Source organism: Lissotriton helveticus, chromosome 9 (genome assembly GCF_964261635.1).
Source record: "Lissotriton helveticus chromosome 9, aLisHel1.1, whole genome shotgun sequence".
In the NCBI taxonomy this organism is placed as follows: Eukaryota; Metazoa; Chordata; class Amphibia; order Caudata; family Salamandridae; genus Lissotriton; species Lissotriton helveticus.
Window position 1 is genome coordinate 1,255,255,410 of NC_136070.1, and position 25,453 is coordinate 1,255,280,862.

A 25,453-nucleotide genomic window follows, 5' to 3' on the forward strand; every position below is an offset into this window, starting at 1 on the left:
TCTGTCCTTGAACAGACAGAAAATGTGTCAAGACAAAAACAAGTTTTAAAGGCCTCTTTATTGCTCATTCACTTTCTGAATGAACAGAACACCTGTTCCTTCAAGTTTAAATTAACTCACCAGCAAGGTCGAGTAAACAACCTGATAAAATCTCACTCGACATTGCGAGTGGGCGAGTGGATTATTTGAGGCCTGCAACATCCCTGGTGCAGCTGCCACCCTCCGGTGGTGACGCTCCCATTCGGAGCTGGATGGGCTTTATCCAACACAGACTCCAGTGCCGGCAGGAGGTATTCCTTCCATGCAGTAACCTGTGCCTTATTCCTATGGGCTATAACTTGGGGAGGAATGAGTGAGGCAACTGTACTCTGATGAATATCAGCAATTTGAAGTCACCAATGACACCTGGTGTAAGGATCTGGCAGATGTCAGTGGACTGGACACCTCTCAAGATACTGCGTTGGTCTCGCCTCCTACCGTGTCTATAGAGGAGGGAGCCTCATTTGCAATGTTGGTGAGAAGGGCGGTCGAGGGCCTGGACCTTCAGCTTTTTTCTATGGCTATCAAGACAAATGTGTTTTCAGAGGTGCTTCAACCGAAAATCACCTAATTCGAACCGCTCCTCCCTTTTAACATAGCCCTCCTGGGCGTCCAACTTTGGGCCTGGTCCAAGCCCTGCACAAGGGCTTCTGTGAATATTACAATTGCCCACCGCCATCACCCCGCCCCAGAGGACCCCAACTTCCTCACCCAGCACTCAATCCCGGAGAGCTTAGTGGTCTAAGTCTCTACTTCTAGGGTAAATCCTTCTGCATTCCTACCACTCCAAGTGATAGGGAATCCAAAAGACTGGATAATTTGGGGAAGAAGATGTTTTCTTCCTCCACCCTGGCACTCTGGTCAGTGAGCACTGCATGTCCATTGGGCCGATACTCTCAATCACTCTGGAACTCAATTGAGCAGGTGCTGCCTATGGTTCCAGAGGAGGCCCAGGCCATACTCTCCAAAGGTATGGCTGACGGGAGAGACGCAGATGAGTTCACCAAACGTTGTGGACTGGATATGACCAACTCGCTAAGTAAAGCGGTTTCCTTCCTCGTCGATGAAGCTTCAACACCATGGACTCAGAGCTAGCGCACTTAAAAGACAGATAGCATAGCAACAGCCAGGCCCATTGGGCCGTTCCATGACCCCTCACCACCCTCAGTCCACCTTTTGTTTCTTTCCATCATCGATCAGTACCCACAGACCTCATGGGTCAGGTAGCCAGAGGTCAGCGCAGTCCACCACCACTCCTGTAGCCGCAGCATCCAAGCCTCTTTAGCTTTTCCTCCGACCATCATGGGCATCCAGTGGGGGGCAGGATATACCATCACCTGCACCACAGGAGGTCAATAACATCTGACCGCTAGGTTCTCCCGATTCTCTGAAAGCGCTACTCCCTTCCTTTCGTGACTACCACCACACCCATGCCACCGACATTCGGCAGGCTAACGGAGGATCACATATTTTTGCTCTGGTAGGAATTTGCATCTCTCTTGGCCAAGGTAACTATAGAGAGGGTGCCGGCATCAGAAGTAGGTCATAGTTTTTATTCCTGCTACTTTCTGGTGCCCGAACAGGACTGAGTCCTTGACCAGAGCCCTCTCAATTTCTTCCTAAAAAAGGAGAAATTCAAAATGCTCACTCTTGTTCACGTCCTATCTGTCCTGAATCCGGGAGACTGGATGGTGGTGTTGGACTTGCAGGACGATATTTCCATATTCCGGCTGTTGCCTTCCCACAAATGTTACCTGCAGTCTACGGCATGTCAGAAGCATGCTTTCCCTTGGCCTTACCAGCGCCCCTCGGGTGTTCACCAAGATGATAGTGGAGGTTGCAGCTCATCTGCGGAGACCAAGGGTGCCAGTCTTCCCAAATCTTGATGACTGGCTGTTGAAGGTGGGTTCACCCCAGGCAGTTGTCTCCCAATTGTAGGCTACGGTGGACCAATTGCACTTACTGAGGTTGACTATCAACGTGCCGTGTCACACCTGACACATTCTCAAACACTTTCATCAGAACTGTTGTAGACACAGTGCAGTTTTGGCCTTATCAATGGCAGCTGGTGACATTTGAAAGTGGTGAGCGTAAACGTTTGGTATGACTTTTATGTAGTAAGCAACACGGGCAAGCTTAATGGTCAAACGTGGGGACCAGGCTGGATCCTGCTCCAGGGAAATTTCCTCTTCAGCACCCTCTTTTCACTCTTCATGGAATGCACTTCCTTGCACTTCCCTCACTTCACTACTTTGAAACATACACTGCACTCACTCACATTTAAACAATTTATTTACATTTGCTTTTGCCCTGGAATACACGACCATTGTTCTGTGTTCTCTGCAGAGAGGCCAACTCATGAGAGGCACTTTGCTTTGGCTTCAGCGTTAGAGCTCCCAATCAAAGCCCCACATAAACACTTGCACAGCTCAAAGTATGCAAGGAAAAACAGAAAGAAACGCAACATGATTAAATATCTAACACTTGAGGAAGGCAAGATTAAGTAAATAACAGGAACAAAATTGCTGACATGCATTACCTTAGCGTTTTGAAGACTCATTGTTCATAAATCAATCCATGTTTTTGGGATTAATGTTGTTAGGGGCATGAAGATAGGGCCAGTTTTAATGTCATACAGCATATAACTGTCTACTGTAAGCACATATCTCTTGGTTTGTGCTTGACTCCGATATTTGGATCACCTTCACAAGGAAACAAGAACCCCCGGCCTGCTTGTCTTTTGGATCTATTTTGTGGGGAAACAAATGCAGAAGCTCCACTTCTAACAGAGCCAGCGACTTGCAGCTAGGGCATGGGCTGTCACAGTGGGGGAGGTTAAGGTGGTGAGGGGTCTCAGAACAATATACATAACGGAAGATTAGCATTTTAGCGCTAACTATTACTGAGGACATGGCACCAAAATACATGTGTTTGCATCTATTCCTAAGTGTGATGAATGGAAAAGGATGGGATCTATACCTGTGAATGATGGACGTCTGCTCTCACACAGATCCCAGCACCCGAAACCATGATGCTGAAAGTGCCACTGGCCTATAGTGGATACTACCAAAGACTACAATGGCATTAATTCATTATGAAGGGCTTTAGAACAGTAAGTACTCTGTCATGTGTCACAGTTCAGAAAGTTGATTTACTGTCTGGCTTCCGTTTCCTGCTTCAGAGCGAGGCAGGCAGGCAGCCTGGGACAGACAGCCAGCCCAGACTTAAATACATCATTATGTTTAGAGATACGATTGTATCTCTAAATAAATTGATTTATTTAATATTTGTACAGGAATATGAAGGAAATAATTTCAGGGGGGCGCAGCCCCAGAGCCCTAATGAAGGCCCCTGGGGCTTAACCTCCAGAACAGTGAGTCGGGGAAATACAGGCTACGGTACAGATGTTTCAGCGTATATCCTGGATTTCATTGAGACTGATTCTGAGGCTGCTGGGCGTCATTGCCTCCTGCTTGTGACGCATGCCCATTGGCATATGCAGGCTACGGAGTGGGAACTGAAGCTCCAGTGGGTGCAGCAATAGGGGAATCTCTCCGACATGGTCCAGATCTCGGACAGCAAGGCAAAAGATCTGCAGTGCTGGCGGATGAACCGCGATTGGGTCAGCGGCCAACTCCGCTCCCTTCCTCAAACAGACCTGACAGTAGTGACAGATGCGTCACTCCTGGGATGGGGCGGCCTTCTGTGAGAGGTGGAGATCAGGGGACTCAGGACTCCATATCGACCTGTTGGAGCTTGTGCAATTTGACTGGCATTAATAGCCTTTCTACCCTCCATCAAGGGGAGGCTAGTACAGGTGTTCAGGGACAACACCACCGACATGTGGTTCTGCAACAAACAGGCCAGGGTGGAGGCATGGACCCTCTATCAAGAAGCTCTGCGTCATTCAACATGACTGAAACATTGGGGCATTTCCCTGGTGGTTCAACACCTGTTGCACTCTCTGACTACCATAGCATATGAATTCAGCCGAAGATGCCTAATGGATAACGAATAGCATCTCTATCCAGAGGTGGTGCAAGGTCTCTTCCAGCAGTGGTGAGAGACTTAGTTAGATCTGTTCTCCACCTCCAGAACATGCAATGTCAGACCTTCTGTAAGCTGGAGTTGTCATGGTGCCTCTCACTCTGAGACGCTTTTCACCTCGAGTGGAGCTCCGGCCTATTGTATGCCTTTCTGCCAATACTGCTCTTACCCAGAGTTATCAAGAAGGTAAACCGGGCCTAGGTCATACTTGTGGCTCTAGACTGGGCTCTGAGAGTCTTGTATCCAGAGCTGTTGAGCATATTCATTAGTCCTACGATCAAGGTGCCCCTTCAGGAGGATCTACTGTCGCAACAATAGAGGAGGGTTCTCCACCTGAACCTGTCAACTCTCGACTTTCATACGTGGTGATTGAGGTGAGACATTTGGCAGCCCTTGACCTTCCGCCCGAAGTCTGTGACAATATTTTGGCAGTTTGGTATCGCTCAACCAAAACAGTATATGCCGGCAGTAAAGCAAGTTTGTGGCATTGTGTACATCCAAACAGGTTGACCCCTTATCTGCAACCCTTTCAGAAGTTCTTTGTTAATCCTTCCTTTAGCCCAGCAGGGCTCTGCATTTGACACTGTGAAGGGTTATTTGTCTGCTGTCTCCGCCTTTCTATGGCTGCTAGATCAGCCTTCCCTTCTCAAGTCCCTTATTACAAATAGGTCCCCTGAAGGGCTCCAACACGCTTCCTCCTGCTCCCTGTATTATGCATAATGGCACCTTAATTTGGTTATTACCTTTCTGATGTGTGTTCCCTTTGAGCCACTCCATACCTGTCCTCTTAGGCTTCTCATCATCAAGACTGCCTTTCTGGTGGCAATAACTTATTCTCGGAGGTGAAGTACACGCGTTGTCATCCAAGCCTCCATATGTGTCTTTCTTCCCAGACAAACTGGTCCTTGAGAACTGAGCATCCTTCTTGCCGAAGTTGGTCACTCCATTGCACGTCGGCCAGTCCATCACTTTGCCTACCTTTTATGCTCTGTCTCACGCATCTAAAGAAAAGGAGAGATTCAACCAGCTGAACCGAAAAAGAGGGACGTTGTTCTACCTTCACCGCACAAAACTGTGGGGTATGTCGGAGCCAGGAAAGAGAAGACCGTGCAGAAACATACCATCACCTGATGGATATTCTCTGCATTAAGATCTGCTACATATTGGCCAAAAAGCAACCCCCCGAGGGTTTGTACGCTCATTCAACCAGAGCGAAAACTTTGACCACTGCGTTAGCAGGCGGAGATCCTATCCTGGACATCTGCGAGGCTGCGAAATGGGCTTTGCTGTACCATTCACCAAGCAATACTGCCTGGACAGTCCGGTCCGTCTGGATGAGCACTTTACCCTTTCAGTCTTGCAGGACTTTCTGGTTTAAAATCGTGTTTGCAGACCCACAAATGGGAATATGTTGCTCGGTATCTATTCAAAGATAAGGAATCTGTGGCTAGAAGTCTATCAGATGAGCAAGTTCCTTACCTTCGCTAACGCCTTATCTGATAGATATTTTATCTAGCAGCAGGCTTCTTACTGATCCACCCATCCTTCTCACTCCGCAAACAGATTTTTAGTCACTGGGCTGTTCCCTTTTCAGGGACCTAGATTCACACACCAGTGGTCAGTGTTCTTTTTGGCTCGGATCTTCTGGCATGGAAAGTCGTGAAAAGAAACAGATGTCAGTGCGCTACGGTAGAGCCTATATAGGCATCAAGAACTGTCACTTCTGGCGCAGACGACACCACGCGGAGCTGAACGATGCCACCTACCGGTGCGCAGGCATACTGCTCAAAGAAAAATGTCTGGTTCGGGATCCAGTCTGACGCCTGGGAATAGTTCTAAAGTAAGGATTCTGCAGCTAGATAGAGTGTCTACTGGATAAGGCGTTACCGAAGGTAAGTAACTTGTTCTTAAGAGCACTTGTAACAGCTGCACTGTCAAGTTGTTACTGCTAATTCTCGAAAAATAATAAGCTATATGAAGTACAAATGTATGTGTAACCAACATGACAAAAACTATTATACGTTCCACCAGGGCTTTGATCAGAAACTCGCATCTATAAAGAAGCAAATCACAGAAAATGAGCCAAATATACTTCTGAAAATTGTTTATGGACAATCATCCCCTTTCAATGATTTGCCAACTAGCGGCTTGATCAACAACCCCAGCATGTGGCGATTCGAGCAGAGGATGACCGTGCAGCTCCTGACACGTTTAATAGAGCAACAGGATGGTAAAGAAAAGTTCCCTCTGCTGCTGGAATTGCTCACCAAGGTGAGTTTGATGAGAAAGTCAAGGAAGATAATCACATTTTGTTAATATTTCAGCATTGTATGATTGACTCAATGTTCATATATTTCTCTTGTACAAACATTTTGACAACTTGTAGCAACATTTTATGTAAATCATGTTTTCATGGATACTTCTAAATGCAAATTCCCTACCTTTAGTAGATGCTCAGATGCCAGACTAGTCTGGAGACATTTTTTAGCAGTGTTTCCATGTGCTGATAGGAGGTATTTTGCAGTTCTATGAAGCGTCTGTACCACCTAAGTGAGAGAGCAGTGCTGCATATAAGTGTCGCCCCTGTGCATTGCTGGCAGTTTATTTTTTCCATGCTCTACAACATAGTTTCAGAATTTTACTCCCAACTTAGTTGTTTTTTTTGTTTTTATTTGCTGGTTTTCTGACCACTTGCAGATTTGTTACAGGCTGTTAGGGATAATGTAAATAACAGGATTCAAGCCATGTCGAGATTGCAAACAGCAGATGTTGGTCCCAGACCTGCATGTGATATGTTTCTGGGTCCTGTGCTCTGACCAAAATATCAAGACTACGACAAGAGTACCCTTATGCACCCTGTGCAATCTGGCAGTGGTAGGTGAAGGTCTATGTCTTTGGACATAAGAGGTCAGGGTGGAAGAACATATCCCTTTCCCAGTCCCAGTCTCGGTTGTGATCATGGTTGTAGGACCTCCCCAGCGAAAATTCCTCTTCCCGGTCAAAGTGATTCAAAGGCTGTGCAGGGTGAGGTTTGGGTCATGCCCCTCCTATCTTCAGACATGAAGATGAAGGCTCTGCAGGGTGCGGCATGGGTCCTGCCCCTCCCATTCTCCAGACATGAAGGTGGAGGCTCTTCAGGGTGAGGTGCAGGTCCTGCCCCTCCAATTGGGAAAGAAGGTCTACCCTGAGAGGCAGATGGAGTGGGTGGCACAAGGAAAGGCGCAGAAGACCCACATACCACACTATTCTGGCCAGTCATGGGTGACAAGAATGGCTTCAGACCAGTCATGGTGAATCTTCCTGAGAACTGGAGGAATTTAGGATATGGGAGGAACAGTGTATTAAAGAGTAAAACTCCGCCTCAACCGAAATCTGTCCCCCAAGGATCCCCGCAGTGGAAATTGGAGTGCACACAATTGTGGACAATAGGCATTCTCACAATAGCCAAATCGGTCAACCTGAGGCATGTCCCACAGGGCTAAGATGATCTGCACCAGCTCCAGATGAACGAATAAATGAATGAAAGGCATTTCTATAGTGAGCTTCATATTGAAATATGGTTGTTTAGCCATAACATTGTATCCTTAAGAATTATAGGAACAGAAATTGCCAATGAATCCTGAGAAGACGTACACAACGACTGTTCTTTGCATAACCTGCTTTTCTTTTACAGGTAAGTTGTCATTGTTTAACCCATGTTAAATATAGTCAAAGCGTTTATTAAGCACGAAAGGAAAGCTAATCAAGGACAACATCTCGTTCCAGGCCTCCCTCCCCTCAGTATCCTCCCTAATTCCCTTCCCCCCGTCTAGCCACTTGGATACTCAGTGCAGTTAAGCATGAGTCAAGGCTGCTGAAAGGTGGGCTTCTTGATGTCCCCCCAATCAAAAGTGCTCACTCTGCCACTCATGTGGGAGCCTCTGGATGCTGTCTGTGAAATTTACGTATCAAACGTGGTGCATGAATAGCACCCCTTGGTTCCCATGAGTCTTTGTCTGGACCATAGCCTTTCCATGAAACCAAATACTACAATTTTCCTTTTATAAGTTTACTACCCTTTATACTGTATACTTCATATTCTTTATGATCTCCAACGAGGAGAGGGGGTAGACCAGCTTGTATTTTGGTCTTTACTGGGTTTAGCGACGAAGTGTGAAACACAGGATAGATTTTCATGGAGCTTGGTAATTTTAATTTAAATGCTACTGGATTCACACATTCTCTTACAGGGGATCCTCGTCAGTAGTCATAAGCACTGAATATTCCCGCCAATTTGTGGGGACAGAAAGGTTAAACCTTTTTGGAGTTCCAGAAAAGGTTTTTTTCTGTCAAAAATGCCTTCCTTATTTGATCCTTGCCCTGCCTGTGGCAAAAAGATGGCTAGATCAGATACACACTCTGTGTGTATACTCAGCCTCCCTGATTCTCACTCTTCTGCCACCTGCCATCACTGCAAGAGTTATCTGAAAGAAACAGGTTAGTATTAGATTCCTTACCTTAGAATATCCCCAGGCGTCAGTCTGGATCCGGAAACTTTTGCGTAGCAGTACCCCTGCGCGTCGGTAGGCGTCGTCTGCAGGCGTCCCCTGCGGCTCCGCGTCGTCGGCGTCGTGCGCCGTGATGACGTCGCTGGAGTATATAGACGCCGCCTCCGCGCGCTGACGTCAATTCTTCTTTTTTCCGCGCCAGTTAGCGCAGATCCGAAGAGCAGTACTCTGGTCTTTTGACCAAGTTTTTTGTTAACTCTAACTCTTTCAGGTGCCGGTAGGATGCCCGGGTTTAAAAGTTGTGACGGGTGCGACCGCCTGATGTCGGTCACCAACCACCATCGACTCTGCCTCCGGTGCCTGGGCGCCGACCACGACGTGGAGTCCTGCGTCGACTGCCGGGCCTTGACGGGTAAGGCTAGACGGGAGCGGTCCCGCAAGCTGCTCGAGCTCCGGCTGTCGGCCCCGCGTCGGGAGCGGTCCCGGTCCGGCCGGAGGTCGAGGGAGCGGTCGAGAGAGCGATCGCGGAGCCGCCACGAGCGCTCCGGGAGTCGTCACCATTCCTCCGGTTCCTCAGGTAAGCGACACAAGAAGTCGGGGCGTCGTCATCGTACCCCCGACTCCCCCCGACGCTCGCGCGATGCGGCCGGGGGTTCGGGTGGCCCCACCCCCGCGGCCCCGCGTAGGTCGCCGACGCCGCCTGCTCCATACCCGCCGGTCCCTGGGCAAGGCGCGTCGCGTGAGGAGGTAGAGGAGTTCCTCATGGCCATGAGGGCGCTGTCTCCTCCGGCGGGGCCTACGGCGCCTGCGGGCCCGGTGGTCCCGTCTGGGGGCCCGAGCGGTTCGGGTGCTCCTGCCCCGACGCCGCCGGCGGTTCCGGCCCCGGCGCCGCTGGGCCCTACAGGGTCGTCGCCGGCTGGTCAACCGGCCTCTCCGGCACCGATTCCATCGGGGCAACCCGTGGTGCCGCCTCCGCGCGGCGCCGTGACTCCGCCGCCGGTTCCGGCCGGCGTCGGGGCTCCGGCGCCGGCACCACCCCCATTCCCTCTCCTATTCCGGACGCGGAGTCGGACCGGCGTCGTCCGACGCCGAGTCCGGCGCCGATGGGGCCCATTGACCCCGAGGAGCCGGTCTACATCGTTGAATCAGTCTATGGTGATGATGAAGATTATGGAGAGGGTTGGGAGGGGTCTGAGGACCCTCTGTCACGCGAGTGTCAGTACGACGTGGACTGTGTTGAAAATTAGTACGTTTTGATGAACATTATCTGCGCCATCTTGCCTCTTCCCCTGATGCCACACTTTTTGTCGTGCGCGCCCGCCATTTTAAGATGCCCCGATCAGAACAAACCCTTTTGCATGCCGCTGGCCCCTGACATAGCCCTTTGCCTTCGCTAAGCCTGCACGCTGACCACCCCCTGCTTGCACCTGCCTTGAGTCATAAACCCCTCTTCGGCGCTGCTCTGCCCCAGGCCCTCATCCTGTTCCCAGCGCGACACCTCCCTGCTTTCCTTTCATGATCTCCGGCCCTTAGATGCAAACCCCCTTTTTCCCCGTGTGCCCGTTTTGTCCTCCCCGTTCCCAAGCCGACACCCAGCTCTGCCGATACCATCCTTGCCCCTCCCCGTACAATAGAAAGCTTCCCCCATCAAAGAATCCCCGGGTTGATCAAAGCCCCCACCCCATGAGACCCGATCAAACCCCCCACATCCCGTGAATCGGCGGATTATCCAGCTGCGCGATGCTCATCACCTGTTGTGACTAGGGTGGGGACTTCAACTTTAAGTGCGTATGGGAACGGGCCCAAAGGGGAGTTCCGAGAATGTCTTTTCCGTACATCAAAGCTTTAACATGTATGTGTAATCTACAATAAAGACATAAATCTGTGTATAAGAGGCCAGGCCTCAGGAATACAGTTAGAGCACCTCAGAACGATACCTTCTGTCCGTTTCGTTGTGTTCTCCTCCAGAGAGAATAAAAAAACCTTGTTTCCTGCTTTCCAGTCTCCAGCGCCTGCCTCTTCATTTGATTTAATAACTAGAGGGTCACAGAGGCAATACCGCCGGGCAAATATCGATTGTCCCCGACCCGATTGAACTTTTTACAATTGGCGTCCCAAGCGTGGGGCCCATCAGCGACTCGTGGATCCAGTGGGAGAGGTCCCGACGACAGAGTGAACGACTGCAACGATCGGGAGAGCTCTTGCCCAATAGACCCTCGTCTGGCAGCCGATCATCCGAACTTCACTAAGCTCCGAACAGACCTCTCTCGAGTGATCTACGGTCCTGACTGGGAACCATCAGGAGTGCCGTGAGAAATACGAGAAAAAGAGGACGATCGGGCGCTGGATTCGGAAGACAAGAAACTGTCCACATGGTCCGGGTAAGGTCGTGTTGCCACGACAAGTTGCGAAAAAATTTGTTTGATTGCTTGATTGTTCAAAAATACTAGTATTGCTCGTTTTATTTTTATTTTTTTTATTTGGAGATTCACTGTCTGCAAACGGAGAAACAACAGGCTCTCTCTCTTTGCAAGCAGTGGAGGATAGGCAGGGTAGCAGCCGCGCTTGTTTTCTTTCTCCCCCACTCAATAATTGCTTGAAACTGAACTGTTGTTCGCAAAAATATTGTTTCCTGGAGATTCCCTGTCTGCAAACAGGGAAGTGACCACCCTTTTTGCAGATAGTGAAAAGGGTAGGTAACGCAGATCTTTGCGGTCCTACTCATTCTCCCCATTGTTATTTGTCGGTCTTTTGGTTTTTTGATCCATGAGGTATTCACTACCTGCAAACAACGTAGAATAGAAATATTCTGTTTAGTCTTTGCACCTAGTAATAAGATAGGCAGTGCTGACTTTTTTTTAGTCCCTCGTTACGAGCCGTCATGTCTGTCTTCTCCTCACTGATAAATAGCCTGTTTAGCCCGGACCGGGTGTTAGAGGTGGACCATATAGCTCCACTAGAAGGCACCCCTAATAAGGACATGTTCATAAACTATGGGTTAGTCACCATAGCTTATAATAAATTATGGCACAGGTATACCGAAGATAGCCAAGACAAACAGTGGCCACTGGCAGGATCCTTTGACCTTGATAAAATAGAAACGTTAGAAATAGCCCTTCGAAATAATAAGACAACGCCAATTATGCTCGACAGTCTCGGTATGTGGCGTAGGGAGGCTACGAAACGACAGAGAAAAGACGAGGACAAACCAAGTAGAGAAATATACCGACAGGACAACCCCAGGACACCGCTTCCCACAACTTATCCCCCGACACTATGCAAAGGACGACCAGACTTAGGGTCAAACCAATGCGCTTTTTGTAGGTATGTCGGACACTGGAAAGCCCAATGCCCGACTCTACTGAGCGTGAGTAAAGGCAAGGGGCCGACAGGAACGACAGACCGACAGTACGAGAAAAGGCGCGAGACAAAGAAGAACCCGACTTACATAGACAGACCAGACAGAACTACCACGTTTGATTATGCCCGATGGCACAGATTTCGCCAGGAAAATCTCAGCGGCATGCTCAAGTTCTCCTAGGTCGGGAAATGTCAAGACGGGAACCCAGCCTCGTCTAAAATTCACAGACGGAAAGAGATAATTATGACCAATAACTGTTTTTATATTTGTCTTGGGTCTTTGTATGTCGTACTTGTACTGTCCCCCGTCTGAGTTTGTGTGTATGTAATGTACAAATCTGCGTCATCCCTCTACACGTGTTTCCGTGTTACTCGACCCCTGTTAGCAGAAACTTAGCATAAAAGCAACCTGGAAAGAAAGAAATGGTAAAACAAAATCCGTAGACCATTAATGAACTTGAACTTTTTAATTTAACACAACAAACAAGGAATAATAACGATAAACTGTAGAAAATGAAAGTCAAACAGAACATTCGCCCCCCCCCCATTCTGGAACCTTCCAAAGTAGGGCAGGGTTACGGCTACGCCCAACCAACGGCAACCCATATAAGGCGAGCCCGGCCGCCAACTCTTGGTCAGGAAATCTTAACGTATGGGGGAGCCGGAGGAGAGGCAGGAGCCCGCAGCCTGGGCATTTGCAGGTAGTCCCGCCACATGTCTCCTTGGCCGGCCGCAACGGGCCTGGAAAGACTAAGGTAGTCCCGCCACATGTCCAGAGGAGAACGAGGCACCTCTTCCTTTTCTCTTCCGTCACAGCCGCAGCAGTCCTGGACGGCGGGATGTCCTGCACGTACCTCCACAACAATTTGTCCAAGTTGGGCTGGGAGGGAGAGGCGACGCGGACGAGCCTCTCCCACCTCCACCGATAGGAGGTTTCCCAGCCCCCGGCCCGACGCCGAACACCCCCAGTCAGGCGATGGTGCCAATACTTCCACAGCACCGAACGTACAATGGTGGCACCCCAGTACTTGCGCAGCACCGAACGTACAATGGTGGCCCTTGGGGAACACCGGATGTGGAGAGACCTTCATGCGGGGCGATGAAAAGGAGCGGCATGGAGTGCACCGGGAGAAGGAGACGATGTGAACGAGTCTCCCTCGCCCCCCCCCCAGGTGGGGGCATCTCAGCTGCACCCCAGCTGAACGTCCCGCTTACACAAAACAGGGACCTCTTCCTTTCACTCCGAAGGATCTCTTCCATTCTTGCAAACTCGACGAGAGTGGCCCCTGTAGGGCCTCAAAATGGCGTCTGGATCTGCCGGAAGGCGGGCCCCGGCCACTAGAGTAACTTTGGCCAGCCATATAACTCGAACATTTGTCCCATGGAGTACGAGCCCCCATCTCCGACAGCATCTCCGCAGCCTTGAAGATCATACAAAGGTCCCCGGCGGAACCTTCGGCCTTTGCAGGTTTCCGGTAAGGGACGGCTGCCTTGATCGCCAACGAAACAAACATGACATTGCCACACCTTCTGTTAGCGTGAATTCTAGAACTGTCGAAAAGGACTCTGGTCCAAACTGCCAGTAATGGAAACATTTCCCCCTGATGCTGCTTCCGGACTGTGCCGGCCCCGCCCAAAATGGCGCTGGTATCAATCGGAACTTACGAACACCTCGTGGGGTTCCTTCGCACTAATATAAACTTGATGTTCTGAGATTTTATATGATCCTTTGTACACTTGGCTAGAAAAGACAAGGAGAACTCACACGACGAACAGTATGAAAGGATCCCCGTTACAAATGTTGATTACAAATGTACAATGTATTATATTTTTATAACTGATGTAAACCTCATTTACGACGCCCACGTACGGTATGCATATAGGAAAATAAATGCCCCCGAACCCCCAACCAATTAATAGACGTTTTAGTTACTTACAAATGAACGAGTAAAACTTTCCGATGTTTTTATTGCTGCAAGCGAAACCCCCCACTGTATGCACTTTAGCCATTGCCACGACCGGCCAAATACGACCGCACCCTCATAATCCATATGCTGAAATGATTTTGCAAAATAAAGTCTTTGAAACTATGGACGGGTATTGCATGCTTTATTTAAAAAAAAAAAATGTGGGATCGGTGGGAAAGTTTTTTTCTGTGCACCCTACTCTGCTCTCTCTTTAAGGTTAAAGGAAGATGGTTACCCAGCCCTGGAGGACGGATCGGATCAACAACACGACACTCCGCCTTCAAGGTACGCGACTGACCCATGAACTCTCGCGTAGAGGAAGACCTTGACTTCCAAGGATGGGTAAAACGAACGGTGTAAATGAGGGGATGTAAAAGGAGGGAGAAATAAAATAATGTAAATATTATAAAGTACCACGTTCCAAAGTATCAGGGGCCCAAGAACCGAAGAACCTTAGAACGCCACAGCGTTGAAAGAGGTTTAAGGACCCCGATAGTGAGATACATCCTTTTGACTAGATACCTCGCACTAGGCACCTCTGGTTTCCTTTTTACGTTTCCCCGCACACGACCTATATGAACACACTACCCCCCCTCGACTCCAGAAACCATATCCCCAGGGACCCTGCCCCGAGGAGGAAAGACGAGTAAGAGGTAAGTAAAGGACTTATGAATCCATGTATTTGAATGTGCGCGAATGCTGTCCCCCACCCCCCCCCCTTTTTTTCCTCCCTCTGCAGGTTACATCAGAGATTACAGCCGAGGTGTGGCGAAGATCCGAAACCTTGCCATGTCTAATGCACGAAACGGACTAGCGCCGCAAGGTGGCGTCTAAGCATGCCTGCAGACTACTCACGTACCGAACAAACCCGAAAAATTAGCACAACCCTGATACAAAGTGATCACCCTTAAACCAGACCCGACGAATGAACCCATGTCACGTATGATGCGAAACTATGAGGGAATGTGTGTGTTTGACTGAGGCGTCGACCCAACTGGTCGAAGGACCGAGAATGCGAGAAGTGCGACAAAATGGTACCTCCTTTCTTCTTTCCTTCTTCTCAAAGCGCGTCCCCTCTACCCTGTCTAATGCTCAAACTGCATGATTACAAGATCCTAACGCAGACCCGCGAATGCCCTCTACTGTGTAATGCACTAAATAGCCTTTCTTGAATACACTGCCACCCTCTCTGTTGCACGTGTACTATTTAGCCTGCCGTTGCACTCTCTCTCTCTCTCTCTCTCACTCTCTCTCTCTCTCTCTCTCTCTCTCTCTCTCTCTCTCTCTCTATTTCTGCACTCCCACTCTTCCGAGTGGTTAGCCCCGAAATTGGCAGACTGCCACCCCTAGCACCCCACCTAATTGGCTTCAAATACCGTCAGTATTTGCACAAAAACTTGTCTTTAATACAATCACCCTGAGACCGCGTCGTTACCTCTCCTTTTCCGCTAGAAGTCAATGAACCCAGGTGGGGCCGTAAGGGAAAGGACAGGTAAGACGACAGAGGTTCCCTAATCTGACCCGAAATAAGGGAACTACATGTCAACGGCTCCTATAGTATAAAACAAGGACCTCAGAATACGCGACCCTCCCCTCCCCGAATTGTCGCAATACCCAAGCCGAAAAAAAAAAAAAAAAAATGATCGCCCCCGTTACCTCCCCTGTATATGTCCCTGGTTGTTTCCCATAAAACCCCTGTCCTTCCTGATTAAGTAATCGGGCTGTAAAAGGTTACGTAGGATCCAGAATGATGTTTTACAAGGTTAACAGATTAGCCCAAGGTAAAGAAATAACCGAAATGAACCCCGTAGTAGTTTAAAAGCAGGATGCATCTATAGAAAGGAGATGTTTTAGTCATGTTCGCCTCTCAGCAAAATACCTGTGTAGTACCATGTTGATGACTCACAGTACCCTTTGTAAATGTAAAACTCTAGAGAACAGCATATCTTCGCCAGGTTCGTCTCACGAAGGTGGGTCACCATCAGATGAACTGTCGTGAACTAATTATGAAGGAAAGTCATAAGTAAATCCAACAGGCCCGTCACCGGTCATTTCATATGCCAGTTGTGAGAACGAGCATTTTCATTCTTTGCCTGGAGCTGGGAGAGAAATAGACTTTTTGATTATCTCCATCTGCAAATTTTCTAAAGACTGTCTTTTCAAACTTGTTTAAGGGTACTGCTGTTGGAGGAGAGAAGGACCGGATGTGGGAGCACGAGGCCTGACTGCAGACTAAGGAACACCTGCGACATTAGCCGAGGCGAGACCACGACAGAAAAGAGCTGCAGGACGAGGCACTGTTTTCGACAGCATGAAAAGAAAGGGTCGACCTGATGCCCCTGCTCGACGTCCAGTGCCTGTCGACAAGTCCCCGCTCGCTGAATTCTGTCACACGCCCGCCTATTTGAAGTCTCTCGTTCCCCTAGTTTGTTCCCAATTTGGCCTTGCTCCACCCCCCCCCTTTTTTTCCTCTGACCTACCCTATGGACTGTCTTGAACGCTCTTCTTCCATCGGAACTTTCTGACAATCACCTCAAAGGACACAGGGCGAAAAGGACCTTACCGACCAGAAACGCGAGGAAAGGGTCGTGCCCTGCAACGCAGAACTTAGAACAGAGCTGGACTCGTAGCTCCACCGCCGGTGCTCAACAGCGCCAACGAAAGACCACAAAGAACAATGAGAACTCGTAAAACTTCAAACATTTGACATCCACAATCACCGTTTTTTCTATGCCTCATTTCTCTCCCAGCCGCCATTGTATTGATCCTGCTCCAATCCGAATCTGAAATATGTAATAACCTGCCAGTTCACGTTATGATATGTACTTGCTGCTCGCTACAGAACCGTTTTTTGTATTACATTCCTATGACTTTCCTGCTGAACAAGTTTATCAAAGTTTATCAAATAGGCCCACCTCCTAAAAACTAGAAATCTCAAAATGTATTGTTTACAATTCTTTCATCTAGGGTTCCTACCGTTTTCCTTCTCATGCCCACCCCAATAGACCCGAGTAGAAAATGAACCAGCAAGATGTCTTGAATATGTTAAAGGGAGGACTGTTGAAAATTAGTACGTTTTGATGAACATTATCTGCGCCATCTTGCCTCTTCCCCTGATGCCACACTTTTTGTCGTGCGCGCCCGCCATTTTAAGATGCCCCGATCAGAACAAACCCTTTTGCATGCCGCTGGCCCCTGACATAGCCCTTTGCCTTCGCTAAGCCTGCACGCTGACCACCCCCTGCTTGCACCTGCCTTGAGTCATAAACCCCTCTTCGGCGCTGCTCTGCCCCAGGCCCTCATCCTGTTCCCAGCGCGACACCTCCCTGCTTTCCTTTCATGATCTCCGGCCCTTAGATGCAAACCCCCTTTTTCCCCGTGTGCCCGTTTTGTCCTCCCCGTTCCCAAGCCGACACCCAGCTCTGCCGATACCATCCTTGCCCCTCCCCGTACAATAGAAAGCTTCCCCCATCAAAGAATCCCCGGGTTGATCAAAGCCCCCACCCCATGAGACCCGATCAAACCCCCCACATCCCGTGAATCGGCGGATTATCCAGCTGCGCGATGCTCATCACCTGTTGTGACTAGGGTGGGGACTTCAACTTTAAGTGCGTATGGGAACGGGCCCAAAGGGGAGTTCCGAGAATGTCTTTTCCGTACATCAAAGCTTTAACATGTATGTGTAATCTACAATAAAGACATAAATCTGTGTATAAGAGGCCAGGCCTCAGGAATACAGTTAGAGCACCTCAGAACGATACCTTCTGTCCGTTTCGTTGTGTTCTCCTCCGGAGAGAATAAAAAAACCTTGTTTCCTGCTTTCCAGTCTCCAGCGCCTGCCTCTTCATTTGATTTAATAACTAGAGGGTCACAGAGGCAATACCGCCGGGCAAATATCGATTGTCCCCGACCCGATTGAACTTTTTACAACTGGACAGGTGACTTGGGTGATGCCAGTGGTCTGGACGAATCTCCTAACCCTGGTTTTGTCTCGCCTCCCACTGTGGCGTCGGAGGCTGGGGCTGCCTATTCTGTGGTGCTGATGAGGGCTGCCAAGGCCTTGCGCCTTGAGCTCCCCGTCGCTAAAGTGAAGCCTAACATCCTCACCGAGGTCTTCAAACCGCAGTCATGCCCACAGGAGCCTCTGCTGCCGTTTAATGAAGCCTTGACGGACGTCCTTTTGGGCACGTGGTCCAGGCCCGCTTCAGGTTCGCCTGTTGACAGGAACGTCGCCAGGCGCCACCGTCCGTGCTCGGACGACCCTAAGTTTCTGTCCACCCATCCCACCCCCGAGAGTCTGGTGATCCAGGCCTCCACTTCCCAATCCGCGTTCCCGTCAGCCCCGCCCGACCGGGAATCTAAGAGGTACGACCAGTATGGCAAAAAGGTCTTCTCGTCCCTGAGTCTGGGACTGCGGTCTTGCAACACCGCGTGCCTCTTGGGCCGCTACACCCACTCTCTGTGGGATACGGTCGCGGAGTGTCTGCCGCAATGCCCGCAGGAGGTACGGGACAAGCTCGGCCAGGCTCTGGTTGAAGGCCGAGACGCGGCGAGGTATTCCATCAGGTGTGGTCTTGATACGACCGACTCGCTGGGCAGAGCGATGTCCACGACGGTGGCGATTCGTCGCCACGCCTGGCTGAGATCCGCCAATTTTTCGGCTGATGTCCAGAATGCCTTGATGGACACGCCGTTCGATGGCAGTCGCCTGTTTGGCGACAAAGCGGACAACGCGCTTGAGCGCTTCAAGGACTCCAGGGTCACGGCCAAGTCCTTGGGTCTCTCGACCCAGCGCCAGCAAACGGGTTCGTTTCGCTCCTTTCGTGGCCAAGGAAGGGGCGGTCCCACACGTGCTGCCAGCCACGCACCGCAGAACACTTCTCAACGCGGTGGCGGCCGTGGATTCCGCCGTGGAGGCGGTCGGGGACAGCGGCGAGGTCAGTCCACACCTCCCCCCGCAGCAGCCTCCAAATCCTCCTAGTCCGAGCTTTCAGGCCCATGTGACGCCAGTGGGGGGCAGGGTTCGCCATCACCACTCCCGCTGGCGCACTATCACATCGGACAGGTGGGTGCTGCAGCTCGTCCGAAGGGGCTACTCCCTCCCCTTCGAGACCACTCCTCCAGCCATGCCACCGCAGAACCACCGTGTGTCGGGGGACCACTTGACACTTCTGCAGGAGGAAGTTACGGCCCTCTTGGCCAAGGGGGCCATCGAGCGCGTTCCTGGGCCAGAAGTAGGGTGTGGTTGTTACTCCCACTACTTTCTGGTACCCAAGAAGGACAAGGGGGGCCTGCGTCCTATCTTGGATCTTCGGAACGTCAACGGCTTCCTCCGGAAGGAGAAGTTCAAGATGTTGACTTTGGCTCAGGTCTTGGCTGCTCTAGACCCGCAAGACTGGATGGTAGCGTTGGACTTGCAGGATGCGTATTTTCACATCCCCGTCCTGCCGGCCCACCGGCGTTACCTGCGGTTCACGGTAGGCCACGAGCACTTTCAGTTTATCGTGCTCCCATTCGGCCTTACCAGCGCCCCACGGGTGTTCACGAAAGTGATGGCGGTGGTCGCAGCTCATCTGCGTCGGTTAGGGGTTGCAGTCTTCCCCTACCTCGACGACTGGTTGTTGAAGGCGGGCTCGCCCCAAACAGTCGTCCACCACCTTCAGATGACGGAAGACCTCCTGCAGGAGCTGGGGTTTTCCATCAATGTGCCGAAATCACACCTGTGTCCCTCTCAAAAGCTCCTTTTCATCGGAGCGGTTCTCGACTCGGCGCAGTTTCGGGTTTATCCTCAGGAACGGCGGGTCCGGGATATTCAGGCCTTGATTCTCATCTTTCAGCCGTTATCCCGGGTTTCGGTCAGGTTGACGCTGCGGCTTCTGGGGCTGATGGCCTCCTGCATCCTTCTGGTGCATCACGCCAGGTGGCGGATGCGGGCTCTGCAGTGGGACCTGAAGTTTCAGTGGGCCCAGCATCAGGGCAACCTATCCGACCATGTCCTGATCTCGGAGGGCACTGCGAGACAGTTGCAGTGGTGGCTCCAGGACCGCGATTGGGTCAGAGGCAGATCCCTCTCCCTTCCCCAACCGGAGCACGTGGTTGTGACGGACGCGTCCCTCCAGGGCTGGGGTGGCCACTTGGGAGAGGCGGAGATCAGAGGCATCTGGTCTCCGGCGGAGTCCCGGCTCCATATCAACATGTTGGAGCTGCGGGCGATTGGCCTAGCACTGAAGGCATTCCTCCCCTTTGTCAACGGGAGTGTAGTGCAGGTGTTCACGGACAACACCACCGCCATGTGGTACTGCAACAAACAGGGCGGTGTGGGGTCGTGGACCCTTTGCCAGGAGGCTCTGCGCCTCTGGCAATGGCTGGAACGTCAGGGCGTGACTCTGACGGTTCAACACCTGGCAGGTTCTCTGAACGCCAGGGCGGACGAACTCAGCCGTCGGTGCTCGGTGGATCACGAATGGAGTCTGAACTCGGACGTGGCGAAAGGCCTCTTTCTGCAATGGGGAGAGCCTTGGTTAGATCTATTCGCCACAGAAGAGAACGCGCAATGTCATCAGTTCTGCGCGTTGGAGTTTCCAAGACGGCACTCGCTCGGAGACGCCTTTCGGCGCGAGTGGAGTTGCGGTCTGTTATACGCCTTTCCGCCTATACCACTTCTGCCCAGAGTGCTGAAGAAGATCAGGCGCGACCGGGCCCAAGTTATCCTTGTGGCTCCGGACTGGGCTCGAAGGTACTGGTATCCCGAGCTACTCAGCATGTCAGTCGGTCCCTCGATCCGCCTGCCCCTTCAGGAGGACCTTCTGTCGCAGCAGCAGGGGACGGTCCTCCACCCGAACCTGTCCAGTCTCCACCTCCATGCTTGGAGATTGAGCGGCGACAGTTGAGGCCATTTGACTTGCCTCCTGAAGTCTGTGATGTGATTCTGGCAGCCAGGCGTCCCTCCACAAAGTCGGTATACGCCTGCCGGTGGAACAAATTTGTGGCATGGTGCACAGCAAAGGCTGTGGATCCCCTTTCTGCCCCTCTCTCCGAGGTTCTCCTCTTTCTTCTCTCTCTTGCCCAGCAGGGCTCTGCTCTGGGCACTATCAAGGGCTACCTTTCTGCCCTTTCCGCCTTCTTAAGGCTACCTGATCAGCCATCTTTGTTCAAGTCCCCTATTGTTACGAGATTCTTGAAGGGCATCACGCACATGTATCCACCTGTTCCGTTCGTGATGCCTCAGTGGGACTTGAACCTGGTTCTGACTTTCTTGATGTGCGCTCCCTTTCAGCCGCTCCATTCCTGTCCTCTCCGTCTCCTGACTTTAAAGACGGCCTTCCTGGTTGCTATCACCTCTGCGAGGAGAGTGAGTGAGCTCCAGGCTCTTTCTGTCAAACCTCCTTTCATGTCCATTCATCCAGACAAGGTGGTTCTGAGAACTAGACCTTCTTTCCTGCCCAAAGTAGTTTCTGCTTTTCACATTGGGCAGTCCATGACCTTACCCTCCTTCTTCCCGCCTCCTTCAAAAGATGAAGAGCGGCTCCATCGTCTGGACCCAAAACGTGCGCTTTCATTTTACATGGATCGCACACGCCAGTTCCGGGTGGATGACCAACTGTTTGTTGGCTACGTGGGTGAGAAGAAGGGAAGGGCGGTACAGAAACGAACCATCTCTCGGTGGGTCGTCCTGTGCATCAAAGCATGCTACTCTTTGGCTCGGAAGGAGCCTCCTGTTGGGCTGAGGGCCCATTCCACTCGGGCCACGGCGGCTACTACTGCCCTGGGCCGGGGAGTCCCTTTGCAGGACATTTGCCAGGCGGCTACGTGGGCCTCGCTGCACACCTTTGTGAGGCATTACTGCCTGGACAGTCAAGTCCGGAGGGATGGCTTCTTTGGCCGTTCGGTCCTCCAGGACTTTCTGGTGTAGGATTGTATTGGTTCGCAGACCCACCACCGGGGTTGGTATTGCTGGGGTATCTATTCTAAGGTAAGGAATCTAATACTAACCTGTTTCTTTCAGATGAACAAGTTACTTACCTTCGGTAACGATATATCTGTAAGAAACAGTAGTTAGTATTAGATTCCTTACCGCCCCGCCCATCCTCCCCGTTCTGCGAACTGATACCTAGGGTTAAGGACATCCCTTTCAGGGCCCTAGTTTCAAATGGCACCAGTGTTGGTTCTCACATGGCTCTGCGTGTTCTGGCGCGGAAAAGCTGTGTGCAAAGAACTTACATCAGCGCGCGGAGGCGGCGTCTATATACTCCAGCGACGTCATCACGGCGCACGACGCCGACGACGCGGAGCCGCAGGGGACGCCTGCAGACGACGCCTACCGACGCGCAGGGGTACTGCTACGCAAAAGTTTCCGGATCCAGACTGGGGATATTCTAAGGTAAGGAATCTAATACTAACTACTGTTTCTTACAGATATATCGTTACCGAAGGTAAGTAACTTGTTCGTCGAGAAGAACCATCAAGGAACGGGAGAAAATCCGACTATATGGCCTCTCTGAAACAGGTAGGTCTCCAGTGAGGCAACAGAAAAAGAGAACATGGTCGACGTCAAGAGGCAAGGTCCCGACCTGTTCTCCTTCGGCGTCGGGATCGATGTCGAAGTTACCGGCGGCGAAGCAGCAGTCGCTGTAGAAGACTACGGTGCTGCAGGTGCATCACACTTCTACGAAGTCAAAGTCGGCACTCTCAACGTTGATGAAGGTACAGGCCCTCCGTTGGCATCAACCAGGCGACGTTCAACGTCGAGGAGCAAGTCTCCGTCCACGCTGGCTAGGCGTTCAACGTCAAGACTGTAGGAAGGTGGATACCTGACTATGGTTACCCCAGATTTTTTGCCTAGTGTTTAGCTGGTTTTCGACTTAGTTGACCTGGGATCCTGCTAATCAGGACCCCAGGCTATCTGCTCTCTCTGTAAAATGGACTCCATGTACCTTGGATATTGGGTCACCTTATGAGCCCCTGTACAGTGTACTATAGGTACCCAGGGCATAGGTGCATCCAAGGCCTACCAGGGCTGCAGCATGTATTATGCCACCCCTGGCTGGCCATCCAAATTGACACAACTGGCTGATCACTCAGCTGGGGCAAGGTCGTGTAATCACCCCTTGCTTAGATATAGTATTCCTATATCTAACCTTATATCTAGACACATATACACCTATAAGTCACTCCTATGGCAGGCCTTAACAATCCTGGAGGCAGAGTGCTTGGTTTTAGGTGAGGTGGGGCTCTAGCATGAGCTGAACCTATTTGCAGCTTTCGGAACCATGTCCTTATAGCTGTGCTAGGATATTGCCATACCATATACTCTTAAGTGCATTATAATCCTCGCGGTTAAATGCTAACTCTGGTTTGGCTTTATCAAAACATGTTGAGTAAGGTGTCATACGATTTGGAATACTACCCCCTCGCCAGTCCTGGCGACGGGGGTAGCTTTCCACCCTTCTAGAGGGAGAAGACATGTTGTTCCTACTATTCCCGGTTAAGGTAAACCAGAGCCTCCGCATCACAAAATGGATGCTACTGCCATAGACACAAGTCTGGCCTCCTGCTGCTGGGAGTCCTTCCAGCGAGGGAGGCTTGGACAATAGGTTTCCTGTCTTGGGAGGTGCTAGCACCACCCGAGACAGGGTTTTGTGTATTAGGGCAGGGAGGGCTGAAACAAAGGAGACACTGCCTGGGGCACACAAGGTTTCCCATGCATAGTCCAGTTCAAACCGGTGCTGGGGCTCTCCAGCCCCAGCTCTGGCGCGAAACTGGACAAAGGGAAAGGGGTGTAACCACCCCCTTCCCTGGTCCCACCCATAGGAGGGACCTAGCAGGCAATCCAGCCCCTAGATCTAGTATATAGGTAGGAGCTGAGTCCCAAGACTTTAGATTAATCCTGACTGAAACTTTTGAAACGAAACTCTGGACCTTCGACGATCTATTTGAAGAAGACGACTGAAGAATCTCCCTTGTGGTCAAGGAGTGACCACCCTGCACAAGCAGGCACCATCCAGCGATCGACGACTTGCTTTGCCGCCGCCTCCCGCCTGAGCCCGAGCCCAGAGCCTGACAAGAACCGGATTCCCAGATATCCAACAGCCCGATCCACAGTCCCTGCAAAGCTGAGACCCGTGGAGGCGACGAGAGACGTGGGACTGGCCATCTTGAAAAGTCTGCAACCTGGTAACTGTGCAGCCCCCGAGGCCTCCTCGAAGCTGTGCATTGGGGATTGAGAAGCCCCAGCCCTGAGCAGCATCTGCACCGAAGATCAGCCCTGCACACTCCACGAGTTCTGCGTGAAGCCCTTTTGCATTTTCCTGCTCGACGCGTCTGCCCGGTCACTTGCCCGTTGGCTAGTGGCCATCTTGGCGACGAACCTTTGAATTTACACCACTGGTCTGGTTGCTCCAGACTGGCCCTTGCTTCCCTCAAAAGAAGCAGCCCCTCAGACCTTGCTGGTCTGAGTAAGAAGCCTACTTCGTATCCTGCGTGGGTTGCCTTTGCCAAGGCTTGTTGACTTCAATCCTGAAGCCGACACAGCCGACAGCGAGAGCCTTCGTGGGACAGTCCGTGCCTGACTCCTGGTCGTCGTCGACGCCTCCTGGTCCACGTGGCTGCAGAGACAAGCTTCCCATCAGCACCTGATTGCTTCCCGACATCACCTGGTTCCTTCCTGGTTCATTCCTGGTCACTGGCTAGTGACCCAGACTCTGTCCCCTCTGCTTTCAGGTCCTCTTCATCTTCGATCCACCCGAACTCTTCTATCCTGGTCGCCTGCAGCATCTTTACTCCAAGGCGCCATAGAACTCCACGACGAAACCTGACACACTTTGACACCTATGCACACGCTTCCTGTGGGTGAGGTAACGCGAGTACTGCGGTGCTCCTGTAAAGGTTTACACTCTTAGTGTCCTAGTTTCAAGTGGTTAGCTTCTAGTCCAGTCGGAAGACTCCCAAACCTTTAAACTTTTAACTTTACGCACCCATTGACTTCTATGGGAGCACACGTGTGCATTTAGACACTGCACCCGCATCCCGTGGGCCTCCTGCTCCCTAACCATTGTTAGCCCAGTGTAGCCCCAGTAATTCCCAAGGCAAAAGGCCTTACCTTTGTTCGTGACGTGGTTCTTATACCACTTTTTTAGTATATGGTTTAGCGGGCCACCCGGGCCTATCCATATTTGTGCAATTTTTGTATGTTATATTAAGTAACTTGTTATGCGCTTGTGCTTCGGTGCTCATAAAGAGTTCAGAGGATTTATTTAGAAATAAATACATATATATTTTGAATATATAACCTGTGTGGTTCTCAACGAGAGTCTGAAACACAGCGATCCCAGTGGCCGGAGGAGCGAGTGCAGAGTGCAGAGTGCAGAGTGTGCTCAGAGTAACGGCTTGCAGCTGTAGCCCGCCGCCGGAGCCGCGGAGCCTGAGCCAGCCGACCCAGCCGAGCCACCCAAGCCCGAGCTGCCCGAGTCAGCCGCCTCACTGACCATCCGCGATCGAAAGCGCGACTCCACCGCGAGTCTGCCAAACTCCAAGAAGGCAGGGGGCAGGCGCAGG

At 51.2% G+C, this 25,453-nt stretch overlaps 1 protein-coding gene across 1 annotated transcript in view; it reads left to right on the forward strand.

Annotated features, from left to right (window-relative positions):
• The window catches only part of LOC144783414 (E3 ubiquitin-protein ligase rnf213-alpha-like), a 2,376,820-nt gene that overhangs the window by 1,932,717 nt on the left and 418,650 nt on the right, over nt 1-25,453 (forward strand). The window contains exon 32 of the mRNA XM_078662402.1: nt 6,118-6,357. Within this exon, the coding sequence (XP_078518528.1) occupies nt 6,118-6,357 (240 nt within the window). The remainder of the gene's footprint in view (nt 1-6,117; nt 6,358-25,453) is intronic.